Below are 17,163 nucleotides of genomic sequence, written 5' to 3' on the forward strand. Positions count from 1 at the left end.
AGTATCCAGCTAGCATAGCCTTCCTACGGTATGTAGCTACAGGTTGAACCTAGCCATTATGTGAGCTAGCTGCTGTCTAATATTACTAGCAGATTTAAATGTTCTGATTAGGATGTTAATGAGCAAAAACTCGAGGCTTGAGGAAATTAAGTAGGGCTTTTTTTTCTTGAGCCGAGTCAAGCAAAAGCTCGGCCAAAAAATCGAGATTCGACCTGAGCTTATCCAAGCCAGCTCGATTTTTTTTAAATAATACACATTGCTGCCTATTTAAATACAAGCTGCCTTTTAATAGGCAGCAACGCGCTGTCTTTTTTTCTTTCCTTTTTTTTTTTTTTTTAATAAAATGGACGAGCTGGCTTGAGCTCGGCCCAAGCCTCGAGCTGGGGTGGCTCAAGATTTTTCAGACCAAACCACAGGTGGCCCAAACCAACGAGTCAAATTGCCATATCCCTTGCTCTGATTGACAAAGGTATCATAACACCGGATCCTCCTTATACTGATTTCAACTTATTGGCTTAGGATCTTGTCAGTGGCTTTCATATTGCCATAGGTGGCTCCACGAAGCTCTGTCATAGGAGAGAAATTAATAATGATGGGTAAATTCTTCCAGTCATATATCTCAATATATTTGCAGCATGCTCTTCCTCCCTAAATTGGCCATAAATAATGCTAACCCCAATTAATCAAGGGAAACCTGATCCCAATCAACAAACTCAAAGCAAGAGCAATTGCCAACAATGAGTTCGCAGGCAGTGAGCGGTGATCAGACCCATCCCATAATTATTTCCAATAATTTGCTGTACATTTCCCAATTCAACAACATTATGCGTCTTGACAGCAGATTCAAAATAGGCCTCTATCTCCCCTTACTATAGCACGATGTAGAGATCCGATTCAATTCATTCAAATCCAGAAACTAGTTCATAATCAATTGAAAAGTCTTCCTCATTTGTTAATTTAGCAGCGGTGGATTATACTTTAAAATCATTATCTTTTTCCTTCTCAGGCATTCTAACGAATACGAATACCGGATTGGTGACATCATGGCATCACCTCTTGGGCAAAAAATGGTTAATCCACCATCAACAGCATCCTCATATGTATTTTCTGCAGGACTAGCAAGGAGAGTTTTAGCGAAGACTTTGTAGCAGTGCCATTGGTGATCTGGTGGAGCTTCTTAGCGTCGAAGTAGTCGAGAAGCGCGTGAAGGGACAACACGTTCTTGATGCCGCTGATGGGGAGGTGTTTCGCTATTAGATCCGACATTCCGACATTGTCCACTGCGCACACGGTGATTGTTTTCTGGTTTTTTATATCCTCTGCCAGGTGGGTCTCAGTTAAATAGTGGTTGAAAGTTGAGAACTCAGAGAACTTAGCTAGGATGCTGGTGATATTGTGGGCGTTGGTGGTGGTGGAGAAAATAGAACAATGACCACCACAACGGCGGCGTAGAGAAGCTGCATTCTTGTTATAGGCTCCTGAAAGTAATGAGAGTTGACACTCCTATTATTACCATAGCACGCCAACGGCTTCTTTTTACCAAGATGAAGCATAAAGTGTAGAAATTCCCAGAAAAGCATGGGGTGCTGCTAATCTGATGCACCTCCAAGTTGTAGTATGTGAACCCATAATTGTTTTTGTAGGTCAATATAGATGAATCGATATTCTTCGAGAGCGTGGCAGCCCAGGTAGAAGAAAACGAATCTATGAAGATGTGCCAGACAGAATAGTTCTGAAAATTTTGAGGGATGTGAGCTGTACTCACTAGGGCTCTCTTCTAGTGTCAAACTGTAGCTGTTCAAATATGACTTGGTCAATTTTGATCAACTTAATTGATAATTTGAATGAGCTAATCATCTGGATTGGTAAGAAGAAAGCAATTTGCATTCTTTCAAGTGTTTGTAGAGTGCATTAGCCTCCACTTTGATAATACCCTTTGCCCGCTATTTATTGGTCTCTGATCAAGCAACTTGACGAATCAATGTCATATCAACTACAGTACCGATCTAAAAGTGTGTGCCAATACCCAAATTTAAGGATGCTAATTGGTTGTTGAAGTCGTCCAAATAAGTTATCACATATTCACATATTTAAATGAATAAATTTTATCTGGATTATCATTATGCTAATCTGATGTTTGGGATTCGACATTTTCTTCTTCTTTTGCAATGAATCATCGTCTGCTTTGACCTATGCCCCTTCCCACTGATTTCCATTTGGGTTTTGTGCTTCCCAACTCCATACTCGATGGGGGAGATTCGCTCTTTCAAATCTGACAATATAATTATGGAGCGGGTATGGAAAGGTTAACCAACCTCAAACAAATTAAGTTTGTTGTATTATAGATTAAAGATTGAAGGAGAGTGTATTATTAAAAAATAAAGAAAAGTTTTGAATTTCGTGTAATATTATTTTATTGAAAAATTTGTGGTTAAAAAGAAGAAAGAAAAAACGCACTTTAGAAATAATGTGGATCAAACAAGATCTCGATATTTCTTTTTATTTATTTTAAAATAAAGTTATGTTTTTTTATTATTTATTTATTTATTATTATTATTTTTTACAACATTATATAGAAAACTTAAGTTTTCTTTCATTTCTTTAAATATTTTTATTTACAATATTGTCAACATATAATTTTATTTCATAGTCATTTCATTCCTTGAGGGATCGACTTGGTGATTTCTTAGTCCATCCTCTTTGAAGTGACTATTGAATCTTTATAAACTCTCCTCCTTAAATTAAGGTAAGCTGACCAACAGTTTTAAAACTTTTTGTTCAAATCGTTAATCGAAAAGTATGAATTTATCAATATACATCGTATTAGAAATAAGGGATGGCAAAACTCATCCGTATGATAAATCGTCATAACATAGATATATGTATTTTGTGTAATACATGAAATTATGAGATTTCATGTGCGCCCAAAAAAATACCATAATACGCATTAACGATACAATTTTTAATAGGAAGAATACACATATCCTTTGATCTTAAGCCGTGGCACCCTCCTCCTTTTATTTTATTTTATTTATTTATTTATTTTTTTTTGGTCCGAATTCTATGGCCATGAATTCCAAACATGTAATTTCTTTATAACCTTATGAGCACACTAAAAAATAAATTATTAATCTTCTTCTTGAATATTGATTTTAAATTTATACTTTTCCTCGAGTAATAATACAATATTTCCTCAAGAATTTTAATATATAAAAATTATATCTCTTCATTAGACATAACTTAGTATTCTTATAGAATATAATTTTATATAAATCATGATTCTCTATGAATCATGTCACTTTACAAAAATAATATAATATTCTTATTGGATATTGATATGTAACAGTACTACAATATTTTTCTGGATTATTGATTTATATTATTACTTCTTTGGGAATATTAACAAAACATTCTCTTAGAATATTAATATTATGCTTCTTTAGGACACAACATTGTATTCCTCAAAGACAGTAATACGTATTATTTTATACTTCATCAGAGCAATAACGTGATATTCTTATGGAATAACGTTATATAAAAAATTATATTTCTATTGGGGTATAATATTCTTAGAAAATATTTAAATAACGTGTTGTATTTTTTTTAAGAACATCAAACATCATAGTTTTCTAGAATAATATAATATTTATTTATACTTCTTCAGGACCATAAATATTATTGAATATTTATTATAAATAATATTAAATGATTAAAAAAAACAACTTTTAATGAATAAACTTACTAGAAGAAGAAAGAGAGCAATTAAATTGACGTACTTTTCAGATTGAATAGATGTATAATTCTTTTAAGTAGTCATAAATCTTAGTAGCCCAGATTTGATTTGCATTTTTATTTATTTATTTATTTATTTTTTTTTTTGATTCATGCTTCCAACCATGATTATATCTTTTCGAGTTTGTTTTAACACAAAGACGAGAAAAAAGTAGATCTCAATTGAATACAAAAAGGGATTCACTTTTGATAACTCGATTGATTAGAATTTCATGTTGATAACGTGTTATAAAATAAAAGAAAATAAAGAAATCAATAAACTTGTATGCGTAATTTATTAAAAATAAAAGCTCCATATTTATATGTTACAATTAGGACTGTAGGGATACAATAATCACTCACAAATACTATTTTATTTGCCACAGAAATAAATATTTTAGTTATTTAAGTTTAGTATTATCATTTTATATAAAAAGAAAATTTGCAATGAATGTTCCAAATCTTTCAAAAATGTGTATTATGGTTTGAAATCTTAAAATTATAGTAATTACATCCCAAACATTTCAATAAATGGGCAATGAAAGGACCTCCAATTGTTTCCATCCAAAAATCTATTAGCTAACCAAAAGTTAGACGTCTGATGTCAATTTAACCAATTTTAAAAAGGACAAAATGCTCTGTTAAAAATTTTACTTAATTAAAATAATTTAAAAAATTAAGCAAAAAATAAAAATAAATTAGAAGACACATAAAAATTTAAAAAAAAAAAATCATCTTCCCGGACTTCAACCCCCAACCCTACCTATGGAACAAAACTACTACTAAAAGATATAAAACCCCACAACCACAAAAACAAAGAATAAGCAAATAATGCTCAATTTCGAGTAGAAAATGGAAAATTTTCAGGAAATTAGTAGTAGTAAATCATTTGGAATCGTCTGAATCATTACTTGACGAAGAAATTAAATCATTTGATAGTAAAATAGAATTGAACATACACTTAAGTGGTGAATCCGAGATTGGAGATTAGTTGGGTGGATGTTAATCCTTGAATTTTAACTGTCAACAATCAACGGTCATAATAGCAAGATCATTTATTAATATTTAATTAATTAATATTACAAATTCTTCAATCTATACTTAAATGCACTAAAACGTAAAAATCATTACATAGTCTGCATATGCCCCAATCTATTTTACAGTTAAAATTGGTTCAAAAATCGAGAACATTTTGAAAAATAAAGCCCCACTTATTCTCCATTATTCTTTTTCAGTTATACTTAGGGGTGGACAAAAAGTTCAGACTAAACTAGAACCGAACCGAACCGAACCAAATGATTCGGTTCAATTCTATCAAAAAATTAATGATTTTGGTTCTTTGAATCGAGATCCATTTGATAGTGGTTCTGGTTCGACTCTAGTTCTAGAACCAAGAACTAAAAGCAAACTTAATGTTTGATCTTATTTTTTTACATGTATATTAATTAGTGGATACCCTAATTTTGTATTTATTGAAGACAACCCATTAATTGATTTTGAGTAATTGGAGACAACTCATGAATTGTGCGTACCATTATTTTGTATCATTTTGAATCATTTCTCCTTAATTGCTTTTTCAATTTACACAACATCGCGGCACCTAACATTACATTTCATCAAGACAGTGGAATAGACTTTTTTAAGATCGAAAAGTGAAATTGGTCAGTTACTTAAAAAATCTTTAAACTATTTTTTTTATCTTGATTGTTTGATGAATTTTTTGTACTATTCACAAATTGAGGAAAATTCAATAACATTCAAGGAGTATTAAACGGTTAATGGTTGCCTATAAAAGTGGACGTCGAGGATTTGTGTAATTCATCCTTTACCATAGGGATGGGATGTCAAAACTAGTGTAACTAATTTAATAAATCATAACGGCAGCACTTCTGATGGGTCTAATACAATGGAACGATAGGAAAAAAAATTAAACGACATCGTTTTCTTCTGATGAAATGAGAAAAAAAAGGAAATTGTTGGAGGACGACACATATTTACGACACTTGTCCAGATTAACGGTAGCACTTCTTAAACTCTTTCATATACGTAGTATCGGATATTCTTTTGAATAAAGCTACAGGTACAGATTGGGTTTCACAGGGTCTTTACAGGATTTGAATTTGGATACGTGGCAGTTCATCAAATCAACCAAAAAGATCAAAAAAGAAATAGAAAAGTGAGGGAAAAAGAACCATTTGCTCAACCCGTGTATAGCTCCCCCAAATTGGAGAACCCATATTGCACGAGAACAACTCCGGCATCTTCCGGTGGAAATCGCAAAAACAATGTGTTTTGTCTCATTTATCACACGTTGCCCGACCATATACCTTCAACTTCCAGTGTTGGGAGGCATGAAAATTCTCGTCCCTTTCACCTATTCAGTTCAAACCTTGGACACCTTCTCCAAAGCCATCTCCTCCATTCATAACGGTGAGACAAAATCGCCGGACTCATCTCCATCTTCGGCTCGAAACAAGTGAAGAAGGTACCACAGTAGCATTACCCAAACATACCTGCCGAGATTTAAAGGAAGTGAGCCTTGTTTTTCACCTCCCCCATCACGAAAGCACCACCACAGTTCTCCTTCTTCGTCCGACGCCAAACCACCATTGAAGAACACATCTCCGTCAAGTTTATAAAGGTAATGGGGGAATTAATTATGTTATAAAAATTCAGACCTAGATGATATAACATAATTATTGATGTGCGATTGAGATTTGTGTGAATGGTCATTTATTTAGGAGGTGGAGTTGATGAATAACAAGCTTTTTTAGTCAAGAATTTGCTTGTTTGAGAATTCAAGCAGTGAGTCTGAAAAGGGGGCGGAGTTGGTGAGATTAATAGAAGAAGATATGCATCTTATTGCTCTGTTCTTTACTGCAGCAAAGTGTTTAGGAGGAAATGTGGGGATGGTTTTGGTTCTTTAGGAAGATATGCCTAATGCCTGTTGTAGGTGTTGTGATTTTAAGTTTTGAAAACTTTAGCATTGAACACAAATTATTCTCGATCTTCTTAGTTCGCGTAGTATTGACATTTGTTTTATGTGGTTGTTTTGCATCTTAGAATGGGAGGAAGGAATGCTATATGTGGTCGTACTACGAGAATCAAGCGGCGAATCCTGCTGCTAAGGAAGACGTCGAAAATTTATCAAGCGTGTTTGAAACGCTAGCTCGAATAAGTACGAAAGGAGACGTCGAGATTTTATTAAATGTGACATTCCATAAGGGAAAATGATTGAGTGGGGAATTCGAAAGGAAAGGGGCTGGCTTGATTAGTAGTGAGGAGGGGGATTCTAATATTATTGTAATTTGTATTTGATATTGGAAAGTGTGTGTAAACTTTGTTCCTTTTATTATGTTTGGCATTAGTATATCTCATTGTTGCCATGGAGTTGAGCTCTGCATTTTATGTTGAGGGTGAATGCTTAAAATATTGAATAATAGTAAAGGAGTTTAATGAAATGAAGTTAATATAATTTGAGTTGCCGTGATGTTTAACATTTCCCGTCAAACGTCCACATAATCTGTCCAAGTTGATGTCTTAGACATTACAAGATAAAATTGGAAGAGACCTACAATAAAGCAATTTCATTGAAGCCATTACACAAAATTACAAAAAATTTATAACTCCTTGTAATATCACACTATTTGCACCTTACACAATCACAAACAAATATAAACAAATTTCCAAAATTCAGCACTTTCACAGGTTATAAACAAATGGAAAACTGATTCCAAATCAGATTCCAGCAAAATCAAGTGACAGAATAATGCGCAGCTTCGAAAATCTTCCAAAATCAGCATTCATAAAAACCAAGTGTATCTCTTCTATACCAATATTCTTGCTTGATGCTGCAAAACAAAAAAGTACATATAATATGAGACAATATGAGGATTTTCTAAGGTTTATTCTGGGAAAAAAAATAAAAATCTTACACATTAGTGGATTAACTAATAGCCACCGTTGAATTGCATTGTTGAAAAATGTACAACACTAATCCTTGCAAATACAGATCTTCCAAAGCAGCAAATACTGGAAATAAAAAATGCACAACGCTAATCCTTAAAAACACAAATCTTTCGAAGAAGCGGGTGTTGGAAATTTAAAATTGCACAACACTAAAGAAAATGAGAAGAATGTGGCTCACGTGGGCAAACACCGAGGTGGAGAATCTGGCCAGGACTCCGTATGATCTTCCCTGGCAAAAATGCACTGTGTGGTTCAGATGAGAAAACACCGGAGGTGTAAGCTATGGTCGGGCATGGCGATTGTAGCCGGAGTAAACCGTCGGGATGGAGTTTTCAGGGCTTAGGAACTCGGGGGAAGAGAATTTTCATGCCTCTTCAACACTGGAAGTTGAAGGTATATGGTCGGACAACGTGTGATAAATGAGATAAAGCACATTGTTTTTGCAATTTCCACTGGAAGACGTCGGAGTTGTTCTCGTGCAAAATGGGTTCTCCAATTTGGGGGAGTTATACACGGGTTGAACAAATTGTTCTTCTTCTCTCCCTCTTTTCCCTCACTTTTCTATTTCTTTTTTGATCCTTTTTTTGGTTGATTTAATGAATTGCCACGTCGTCAAATTCAAAATCTGTAAAGTCCATGTGAAATCCAATATGTACCTGTAGCTTTATTGTATTCTTTTAGCACCTCGACCAATTTTTGAAACATTGGTATTTATGTGTATGGAATAAACTTTTGGGATTTATTATTGGGTAATTAGCACAAAACATCCCTACCTTTTGATATTTTTGTAAAAAACGTTCCTACCTTTTATTTTTTGGCGGATTACACCCTTACATTTACCTTTTTTTGCGCAAAACGTCCTTCTATCAATTTTTCGTTAAAATGCTCCGTTAAATCAAAAGGTAATTAGCACAAAAGGTCCCTACCTTTCAAAGTTATTGTGCAAAAGTCCCTATCTTTTATTTTTTAGCATAATTAGCAGAAAATATCCCTACCTTTCAATATTATTGTACAAAACGTCCCTACCTTTCATTTTTAGCATTTTTACCTCTACATTTCACCTTTCATTGCGCAAAAGGTCATTTTCATCGATTTTTTCAATAAAATGACGATTTTACCCTCCTATTGAAATAAAACAAAAAGAAAAGAAAAAAATAATTAATTAATTGCAATCATAGTTCTAAATCTTTTAAAACATTACAGATAAATTCTAAATTCTCCACTACCGCCACTTTCACAACCCCACCAAGCCACCACCTATAGATCCATATAGCACCACTTTTCGACCACAACACCTATCGGACTCCACCACCACCAGCATCGCCTCACTCTCCCCAATATCCTCCTCCATAGTATTGGTCACCAATCTATCCGAAACAAACACATTTACGGTGGTGGAGTCCAGTGGGCATGGTGGCCGAAAGGTGGTATTATGTGGATTTATAGTTGGCAGCTTGATAGGTTGTGAAAATAGTGGTGGTTGAGAATTTATGATTTTTTTGTAATTTTTTAAAAATTTAAGGACTATGGTTGCAGTTGGTAATTCATCTTTTCTTTTTGTTTTATTTGAATAGGAGAGTAAAATCGTCATTTTATTGAAAAAATGGATGAGAAGGACCTTTTTTGCAATGAAAGATGAAAGGTAGGGGTGAAAATGCTAAAAAATAAAAGGTAGTGACGTTTTTCACAATAACATTGAATGTAAGGACCTTTTGTGCTAATTATGCCAAAAAACGAAAGGTAAGGACGTTTTGCACAATAATATTGAAAGGTATGGACCTTTTGTGCTAATTACCTATTGATTTAACGGAATATTTTAACGGGAACTTGACAGAATGACGTTTTGCGCAAAAAAAAGGTAAAGGTGAGGGTGTAATCCGCCAAAAAAGAAAGATAGGAACGTTTTCCACAAAAATATCGAAAGGTAAGGATGTTTTGTGCTAATTATCCTTTATTATTTAATAAAAGATTTATAAAAATAAAAAATAAAAAAAGAAGAAGAAGAAGACAAATTTCGAAATTTCATTCCCAAAATGCCCTTTGCTCTCACGGGAATTGTTTATCATCAAACAGATAAGGAGCATACATCCCCAGATCAGGTGTGTTCATTACGTCGCCTTCCCCTTCTCCCAATCCTCGTAACAATGGAAGCAAATCTCTTCACTTTGCCCTCCTTCAGACCGCCACCTCCATACACATCCTCCACTACCCTTTCCCTCAAGTACCATTTCAACAATCTTTTCCTCACCACCAAAACCCAACGTCCCAAATTCCCATCCAAGACTCAAAATTTACCCAAAATCCAAGCTGCCATAACCAGGACCAAGAAAGAGGAAACAGTAGAAAAGGTCAAGCAAGAACTTGAAAACTGCCATCTCTTGGCAGGCATTAGTTACAAGGGCTTCACTGTTAAACAATTCCAAGAACTTAGAACCCAACTCCCTGAAAATACTAAGCTTTTGGTTGCTAAGAATACTCTTGTTTACAAGGCCATTGAGGGGACCAAATGGGAGGCGTTGAAACCGTGTATGCAGGGCATGAATGCGTGGTTTTTTGTGCACAGTGAGGAAATCCCAGCTGCGTTGAAGCCTTACAGGACTTTCCAGAAGGAGCAAAAGCTGGATGATAATGAGTTTACAGGAGCTGTTTTTGAAGGGAAATTTTACGGGCCGGACGAGTTTAAGGCATTGGAAAATTTACCCACAAGGGCTGAGATTTATGCCAAGCTTTTGGGGGGTTTGAAGGGCCCTGCTTCTGCTGTTGTTGGCACTATTCAGGCCCCTGCTAGAGACTTGGTCATGTTGCTGAAGGCCTACTGCAAGAAGCTTGAGGAGGAGAGTGGTGCTGGACAATAACTGTTTGCTTGATTGGTGGGCATCAATGGTATATAAGCGCCTTTTTTTTTTTTTTTTGTTCCTTCAAGTTTAGCATTTCTAAGTGTACGGAAATCAGTATAATTTTTTATACAATGGATTACGTATCGATGATTAATTTTAACTGATATTTCCCTCATAATGTTGAGCATTGAGCTGGTGTGTCTAAAGTTGGGCTGAATAGGATTAAAACTAGTAATCGATTACTGGGGGAACTAGAATTTTTATATTGCAGAAAATTTTCGATTCTTGTTTCTAGGCAGGAAAATAGTCATGAAGTTTTCTTAATGGTTTCAAACTGAAAGACATATTATTGAAACAGCTCTCATGAGCATGACCAAGATAAATAATTCATATATTGTATAATGGATTTTGATGTGCCATTACTATCAAAGCTTTAAGGCATCTGCTAATCTTGCTGCCACAAGTTTGAGAAAACATTTATAGATACTCAAAATGCAACTGCACTTGCATAACCACTTTAGAAATCACTTTGATTGAAAGTGGACCTATTTCTACCTTGTTGTGTCTCGAATTTCTTCATCCTTCTTACCCTTCTCAATAAGTACACCCTACCCACATGGAATCATGACACAATTACACTCCTACCATTCCAGAAATATTGTCTGCTTTGAAGTTTCCTGCATAGCAAGAGATTACTGGATAATGTGGCCCCTTTGGATATAGCTCATTGAATATATGATGCTTGCAATTGAACATCGAGAACTAAAATTTGAAAAATTCAAGAATTTGTAATATTCTTGTTCCGTGATGTATGGACACATATGTCCGACACGACAACTAGCACACGATTTTTCAAAAAAGTATTGATGCGACACGTCGTCGACCTATTGATTAAATACCTTAAAATTCTTCATTTATATAGGATAAATTGAGCTTTTTACTTTTATTAATTTTTCTTATTTAAATCTTTTAAGTATGACTACCTATTTGTTATTTAATAATAATTTTGAGTTAAAAATATATAATATTTTTTATAAAGGAGAAAAATGATCATGGTGGAGTGTTTGAAAAGTGTCGGTATCCGACGTGTGTTTGACACGTGTCGGACATGAACACCTCACCTAGTTGAAATGTCCATCCAACATAGTTCTTGCTGAATTGATTTGTTTTGTAGTTTATAGCTCCAGTTGCTAATATATTTATATGTTGGTCGATGCAACTTTTGATAAAACTTTAATTTTCTTAGAAATTTTGGTGATGACTTAGGCTGGTGAATAATGTTATCAGTATAAATTATGGCTCTGGTAGTACAATGCACTCATGGCCTTATAGAAGATAGTAAGTAGCATATATGCAAGTCTGCACTGGTAACCTTATGAAGTATGAACTGGGTGCTTTATCCTTTAGTTACCCTTTTTTTTTTGGCAATCATGTTTCCAGATAATAATCTTTAGTAGTTAGCAAATGGATTATGTGGCCTCGATCAATTGACTTGGAGCCAGCCCTCTGGCTTAATGGTTTTTTTACTCATGCTACGATGACCATGTTATGAAAGATGGAAGCTTTGTTCAGAATGATGGGCAGAAAGCTTCTACAGTGGGGCTTTTAAGTCAGTCATCAAATATCGGGGCTAAATCCTGGACCAGCAGTGGAAACTACTGAGCCCGTGGAAAGAAGACGCGTTTAGTAGCTAACATGTCTTGAGTTCTTATGGCACTGGTGTTATTTTGACATTGTTGATTGTTTATATTATAAGATGACTTGCGAATTAGTGCTGCACCATGTTTAGAAGTCTTAATTTTTGTTAGGGACCTCTTGCTTCTTGGCGATGTTCACAGCTAAACCAGTGTCTCCTTTCTTCCCTCATAGCGGAAACGGTTATTGAAGGATCATTTCATGCATTGCACACCAGTCTCTTGCTTAAGCCCCCCCCCCCCCCCCCCCCCCCCCCCCCCCCCCCCCCCCCGCCCAGTCCCGTCCATTGTCTCATAGAGATCACTGTCATTTCATGCATTGCACACCAGTTTCTTGCTTAAACCCCCCTGGTCCCGTCCATTGTCTCATAGAGATCACTGTCATTTCATGCATTGCACACCAGTTTCTTGCTTAAACCCCCCTGGTCCCGTCCATTGTCTCATAGAGATCACTGTCATTTCATGCATTGCACACCAGTTTCTTGCTTAAACCCCCCTGGTCCCGTCCATTGTCTCATAGAGATCACTGTTTTACAGACGCAGAATTTAGACTTATATGTATGGCCTGTTATCTGTTGGTAATCCTTTCTCCCGTGATATTAAATTGGCTCACATTCTTTGGACTCCTTTGTTCACAAGGCACCTCTATATTAGTTGGGACTACCTAATTGATATGGGTAATTGCAACATACACACAGATGAACTTCAACACTGTTCAAACATGGTAGCTTCGTGTGTGAATTCTTGGAGTTGTTATTTTAGGGTTAGAACCCGTGACAAATTAGATAGTAGTAGTTCTATATCCGTGTCCTTGCCCATGTAGAATGGATGTAATTTGAGTTAGGCACTTGGGATGATTCAAGAACTGACAGCATAAAATAATGGAGAAATGATTTTAGAATATCATTAATTACACGAATACATTAAACGAAATGCTGAAATCAACACTGTAAACACTTTTATAACAATGGAAAAGTAACAATGAAAATAACCCTCTATGGAGTTAGGTATACTGTAAAGTGTGTAATTGTTTCAAGTCCATCTGTTGTGTGCTGATCCACGTGGGGAAGAGTTTCAATGGTGGCATACCCTTTTGCGTTCTCATACTTTCCGGTTCCACCAACAATAGCAATGTGGGATATCGGAGTAGCTGTTCTGTGAACTCCAAAGAAACTGATGGTGTCATCAATTTCGTGATCATGACCTTGAAACAATGCTGTCAGGACAAGCGTATGGCTGCTGCCATCCGAGGAGCTCGACATGTAAAATCCTTGAGCTTTTCCAAGTACTGCTGATCCCAGTTCATGCCCTTCAGTTATCTCATTGTCGACCACAGTTATAGAACCAAACATGAGCTGCTGAAGGGTCAGACCAGCCGGAAGCTGCCCTGCAGTGACAAATGCTTGGTTATTTCCACCATTTACTATGTCGTTGTTACCACTGTTTTGTAAGACAGTGTTGGCTGGTGAACCATTGAGGCCAACGAGGGAGGGGAAATTATTGTTGTTGATGACGCCATTGATCGTGTTGAGTGGAACACCACCATTGATTGGGAATATTTGGTTGTTGGGCTTGGAGAAAGGGAGGTTATTAGCATCAGAGTTGGCCACAATACCCGTGACCACCCTTCCAGAAGGATTTGAACCACCAAGGATATCGTGCATGAAAAAGGACAACAAGGGTGGTGATTCTGGAATAGCATTTGCTGGTGTGGCACTCACTGTCGTGGAGGCAGCACTACTGATTGCTCCGCTCGGTGTTGCTGTGGCTGGTGGTGCCAGATTGGTGGTCGGTGCTGGCTCTATGTCGGGAGTATCATTTTCAGGCGCAACAACTGGAGCAGCTGGTTCAGTCGGATTAACAGGGCCAGCTGTGGTGGCTGACAATTGTCCACTTGGTAATATAGTTGCGGGAGCCACCACTGGTGCCACATCCGGTATGTTGGCCTGGAAAGGTAATTGTGGGGTGTCATCATCAAGTATTCTGGCTGAACTAGCGCACCGGAAGGTGGTGGCTAGCAAGAACAAGCAGATGATTGAGTTGAGTGGTTTAGAGGGTAGCGTAAAAAGCTTAGCCATTTGGTTGTGAAGAAGAGGTAAAATTTAATGGTATGAATGCAGAGACTAATTTTTGTTGATACATATATAGTTTTGAGTAGGCAGTAATGGAAAGTGGAGCTGGAGAAATGGAGTTAGTACATGCCCAAAGGCTTGACCAGATAAAGAACCTAGACTGGAAATGTTGGTTTTGTTGAGTACTAATGGTTTTGGTTGCAGAACCACTACCCTTTAATCCTCAAAAGGAAAAGGCAAATTGAAGATTACTTTTCTATACTCCTCAATGTACCGTACTATCAAATGGAAAACAACTCCGTTCCCGCTAGCGTATAAAAATTGGTATTATGCTATTTGTACAAAGTTGGTTGACGAAATAAGCGTTGGTAAAATTCAGGCCATTAATTTTCTGTAATTTAAAAATCTGTTTTTGAAATGATCGATGTAGATATTATTTGGTTAACCAACTTTGTACACATGGCATAGCTCATAAAAATTGTGCATTGATTAAAAAAATTAAATTCGACTAGCGGGTGTGAAATGTCAGGATGGTCCTCCCGAAGGAAATTTGCAGGAGGGTCGTGATTAAAATATCCTCATTTCTCATTATGTTTCTCCGTTTTTTTTTTTTTTTTAATATGATGTATATTTATAAATATAGAATGAAAAGGATTGCGATCGATCACGTTTAGGTGTTATAGTAAAATTATTGGTTTATAAACATCTTGGGTCCAAATTCGAATTCTTGGTATAATTTAGATTTTGGCATTATCCGTATTATTCTATCCATTTGTAATAGAAGTTTAGTCGTTAGGAATAACATTTTATTAAAAAGGGGAGTATTACTCCTACAACGGTTTATGCCAAATAAAATTTGACAAAGAATTTTATCCATTAATATGAATCAATCTATTGGTTCATATTTATTTTCTTGAAATCTTCTAAAATTTAGACATTGGCCACACCCCAATACCCTTATTCCCCACCCCACCTCTCAATCTTCCTAACCTATCCCCGCCCCCTTCCCTCCCCTCTCACCATACTTACTCTGTTCCCGACTTGGGGAGAGAGAGAGAGAGAGAGAGAGAGAGAGAGAGAGAGAGAGAGAGAGAGAGAGAGAGAGAGAGAGAGAGGGTTTGGGATTGAATTGTGTGGTGGATGAATTGATTTTTGAATTGTTACACATGCACACAATAAAAATAACTGATTTTTGAATTAATAAACTTAACCTATGATTTATGAATTGAGATTTTGAAAAGACTAGTGCCTATAATTTTTACAATATTTTATTACGTGAATATGTGATTGAAAATGAGTATGAGAATTAAAAATTTTTAAGGCTGTTGAAAGCAGGTTTGGTCGAGTGAAATATTTCGAATCTATGAGCAATGCCCCGATACAGAAATTTATATATTTCGAATCTATGAGTAATACTCTAGACGTACAACCCCTCACAATAGAGAGACCCACGAACAATGGAATAATCATGGGTCCCCTATTGTGAGAGCCTGTACCCCAGCGTGTTCACATAGCAAATCCTTATGCAAATACTCGTGGGTGGAGGTAAGCATTGGGGGTGTGGCCAATTTTTGAACTTTTTATACTCTTGACAAAATAAATCTGAACCATTAAATTGATTTATATTAATGGATGAGATGCTTTGTCAGATTTATTTGTCATAAATCTTTGTAGGAGTAATGCTTTTCGATAAGTGTATTTTGTACACTTCTTTGGGCCTTCTAAGGTAACGTATTTATTAGTCATTTTGATGAATTATGATTTAATTCTATACATACTGTGTTTGTTAGGTATAAATCAATATAAATGATAAAATTGAAGAAAAAGTGTAAAAATAGCCTCATTGTAAGAGATCAAAAGTTCGAGAACTAAAGTGCAAATACTTAAAAAGTTGTGTTAGGCTTTAAGATGAAGATTCGAAATGTGCTAGGGGTCAATTGGATGAGAAAAAATTCAAACGGTAAAATATAATCAAAGTATTATCACACATCAAATTTCAGTTGAAAAAAAGTTATGCTCTAGATTTTCAGTCTCAGTTTGGACCCATTTTTTGCATAACAAACATTCGAATTGAAAAAATTTATATTTTCTAAAAGAATTGTAACATTTTTTATTTAACTTCTAACACACTTTAAATCTTCTCAATCGAATATTAGAAAAGAAAGTTATAATAAAAATACTAATGATCTCGAGATATAACTAGACGTGCACATGATCCTCTCCTAGCATCGTTAGAAGCCAAAAATAGTCTTAGAGGCCTACGCCTCACTTACAAGTACGCCTTGTTCATTCCCAGAGAAAGATTTTTGTTTCTTTTTTCTTGATCCGGCTATGTATAGAATGGTATCTTTAGCATTTTATTATATATAACCTAAATAAGGTCCAGAACCTGAAAAATGATAATTTTATCATTAAAGAGAGTTTAACAAGCAGTGAAAAAGAATTCTGCAACAAGATTTGAAGTTTTAAAGCTCAGGTTGAAGATTGAAGTGCAAGAATTTAAAATTTTGAGGAGTTCATTTATTCTTTATTTCGGGTGATGTCTTTCCATATGTTCTTGTATAATTTTGAATATCATAATGTTAGGCTAAAAACATTTTGAGTTATTTTTCTAATTTAATACTTATCGTATTTTAGTTATTTCTTGTGTTTACGATTAAATGAGCATGAATATGAATATTGTATTATTTGATTACTTAGCTACCAATTAGATAACTTGTTGCTTCTTTAAAAGCTGAGAGATTCATAACAAGTAGAACACTGCATATTTGACATGCAGACACTAGTTATTGAGAATAATATTTAGGGTGATTGAATGCT

General features: G+C 35.4%; 2 protein-coding genes and 1 long non-coding RNA gene across 4 annotated transcripts; 1 reads left to right on the forward strand and 2 right to left on the reverse strand.

The window, feature by feature from the left end:
• Positions 1-7,404: 7,404 nt before the first annotated feature.
• Positions 7,405-8,275, reverse strand: LOC111396494. Its single transcript, XR_002703015.1, has 3 exons — positions 7,919-8,275; positions 7,707-7,803; positions 7,405-7,622 (listed from the first exon to the last, which is right to left on the reverse strand). It is a non-coding gene; the product is annotated as an uncharacterized LOC111396494 (long non-coding RNA).
• A 1,539-nt stretch (positions 8,276-9,814) lies between these two features.
• LOC111395840 (50S ribosomal protein L10, chloroplastic) lies at positions 9,815-15,048 on the forward strand. Of its 2 annotated transcripts, none has more exons than XM_023022028.1 (2): positions 9,815-10,623; positions 14,873-15,048. In XM_023022028.1, the coding sequence occupies exon 1, from the start codon at positions 9,885-9,887 to the stop codon at positions 10,593-10,595; it is 711 nt and encodes a 236-aa protein (XP_022877796.1). In that variant the 5' UTR covers positions 9,815-9,884; the 3' UTR covers positions 10,596-10,623; positions 14,873-15,048. The 2 variants fall into 2 exon arrangements, with proteins under 2 accessions (XP_022877796.1, XP_022877795.1); XM_023022027.1 differs by lacking the exon at positions 14,873-15,048 and adding an exon at positions 12,018-12,337.
• LOC111395839 (dirigent protein 24-like) lies at positions 13,148-14,719 on the reverse strand. The gene has a single exon (XM_023022026.1). The coding sequence runs from the start codon at positions 14,347-14,349 to the stop codon at positions 13,267-13,269; it is 1,083 nt and encodes a 360-aa protein (XP_022877794.1). The 5' UTR covers positions 14,350-14,719; the 3' UTR covers positions 13,148-13,266.
• Positions 15,049-17,163: the final 2,115 nt, after the last annotated feature.

This window comes from Olea europaea, chromosome 6 (assembly GCF_002742605.1).
Source record: "Olea europaea var. sylvestris chromosome 6, O_europaea_v1, whole genome shotgun sequence".
Classification (NCBI taxonomy): domain Eukaryota; kingdom Viridiplantae; phylum Streptophyta; class Magnoliopsida; order Lamiales; family Oleaceae; genus Olea; species Olea europaea.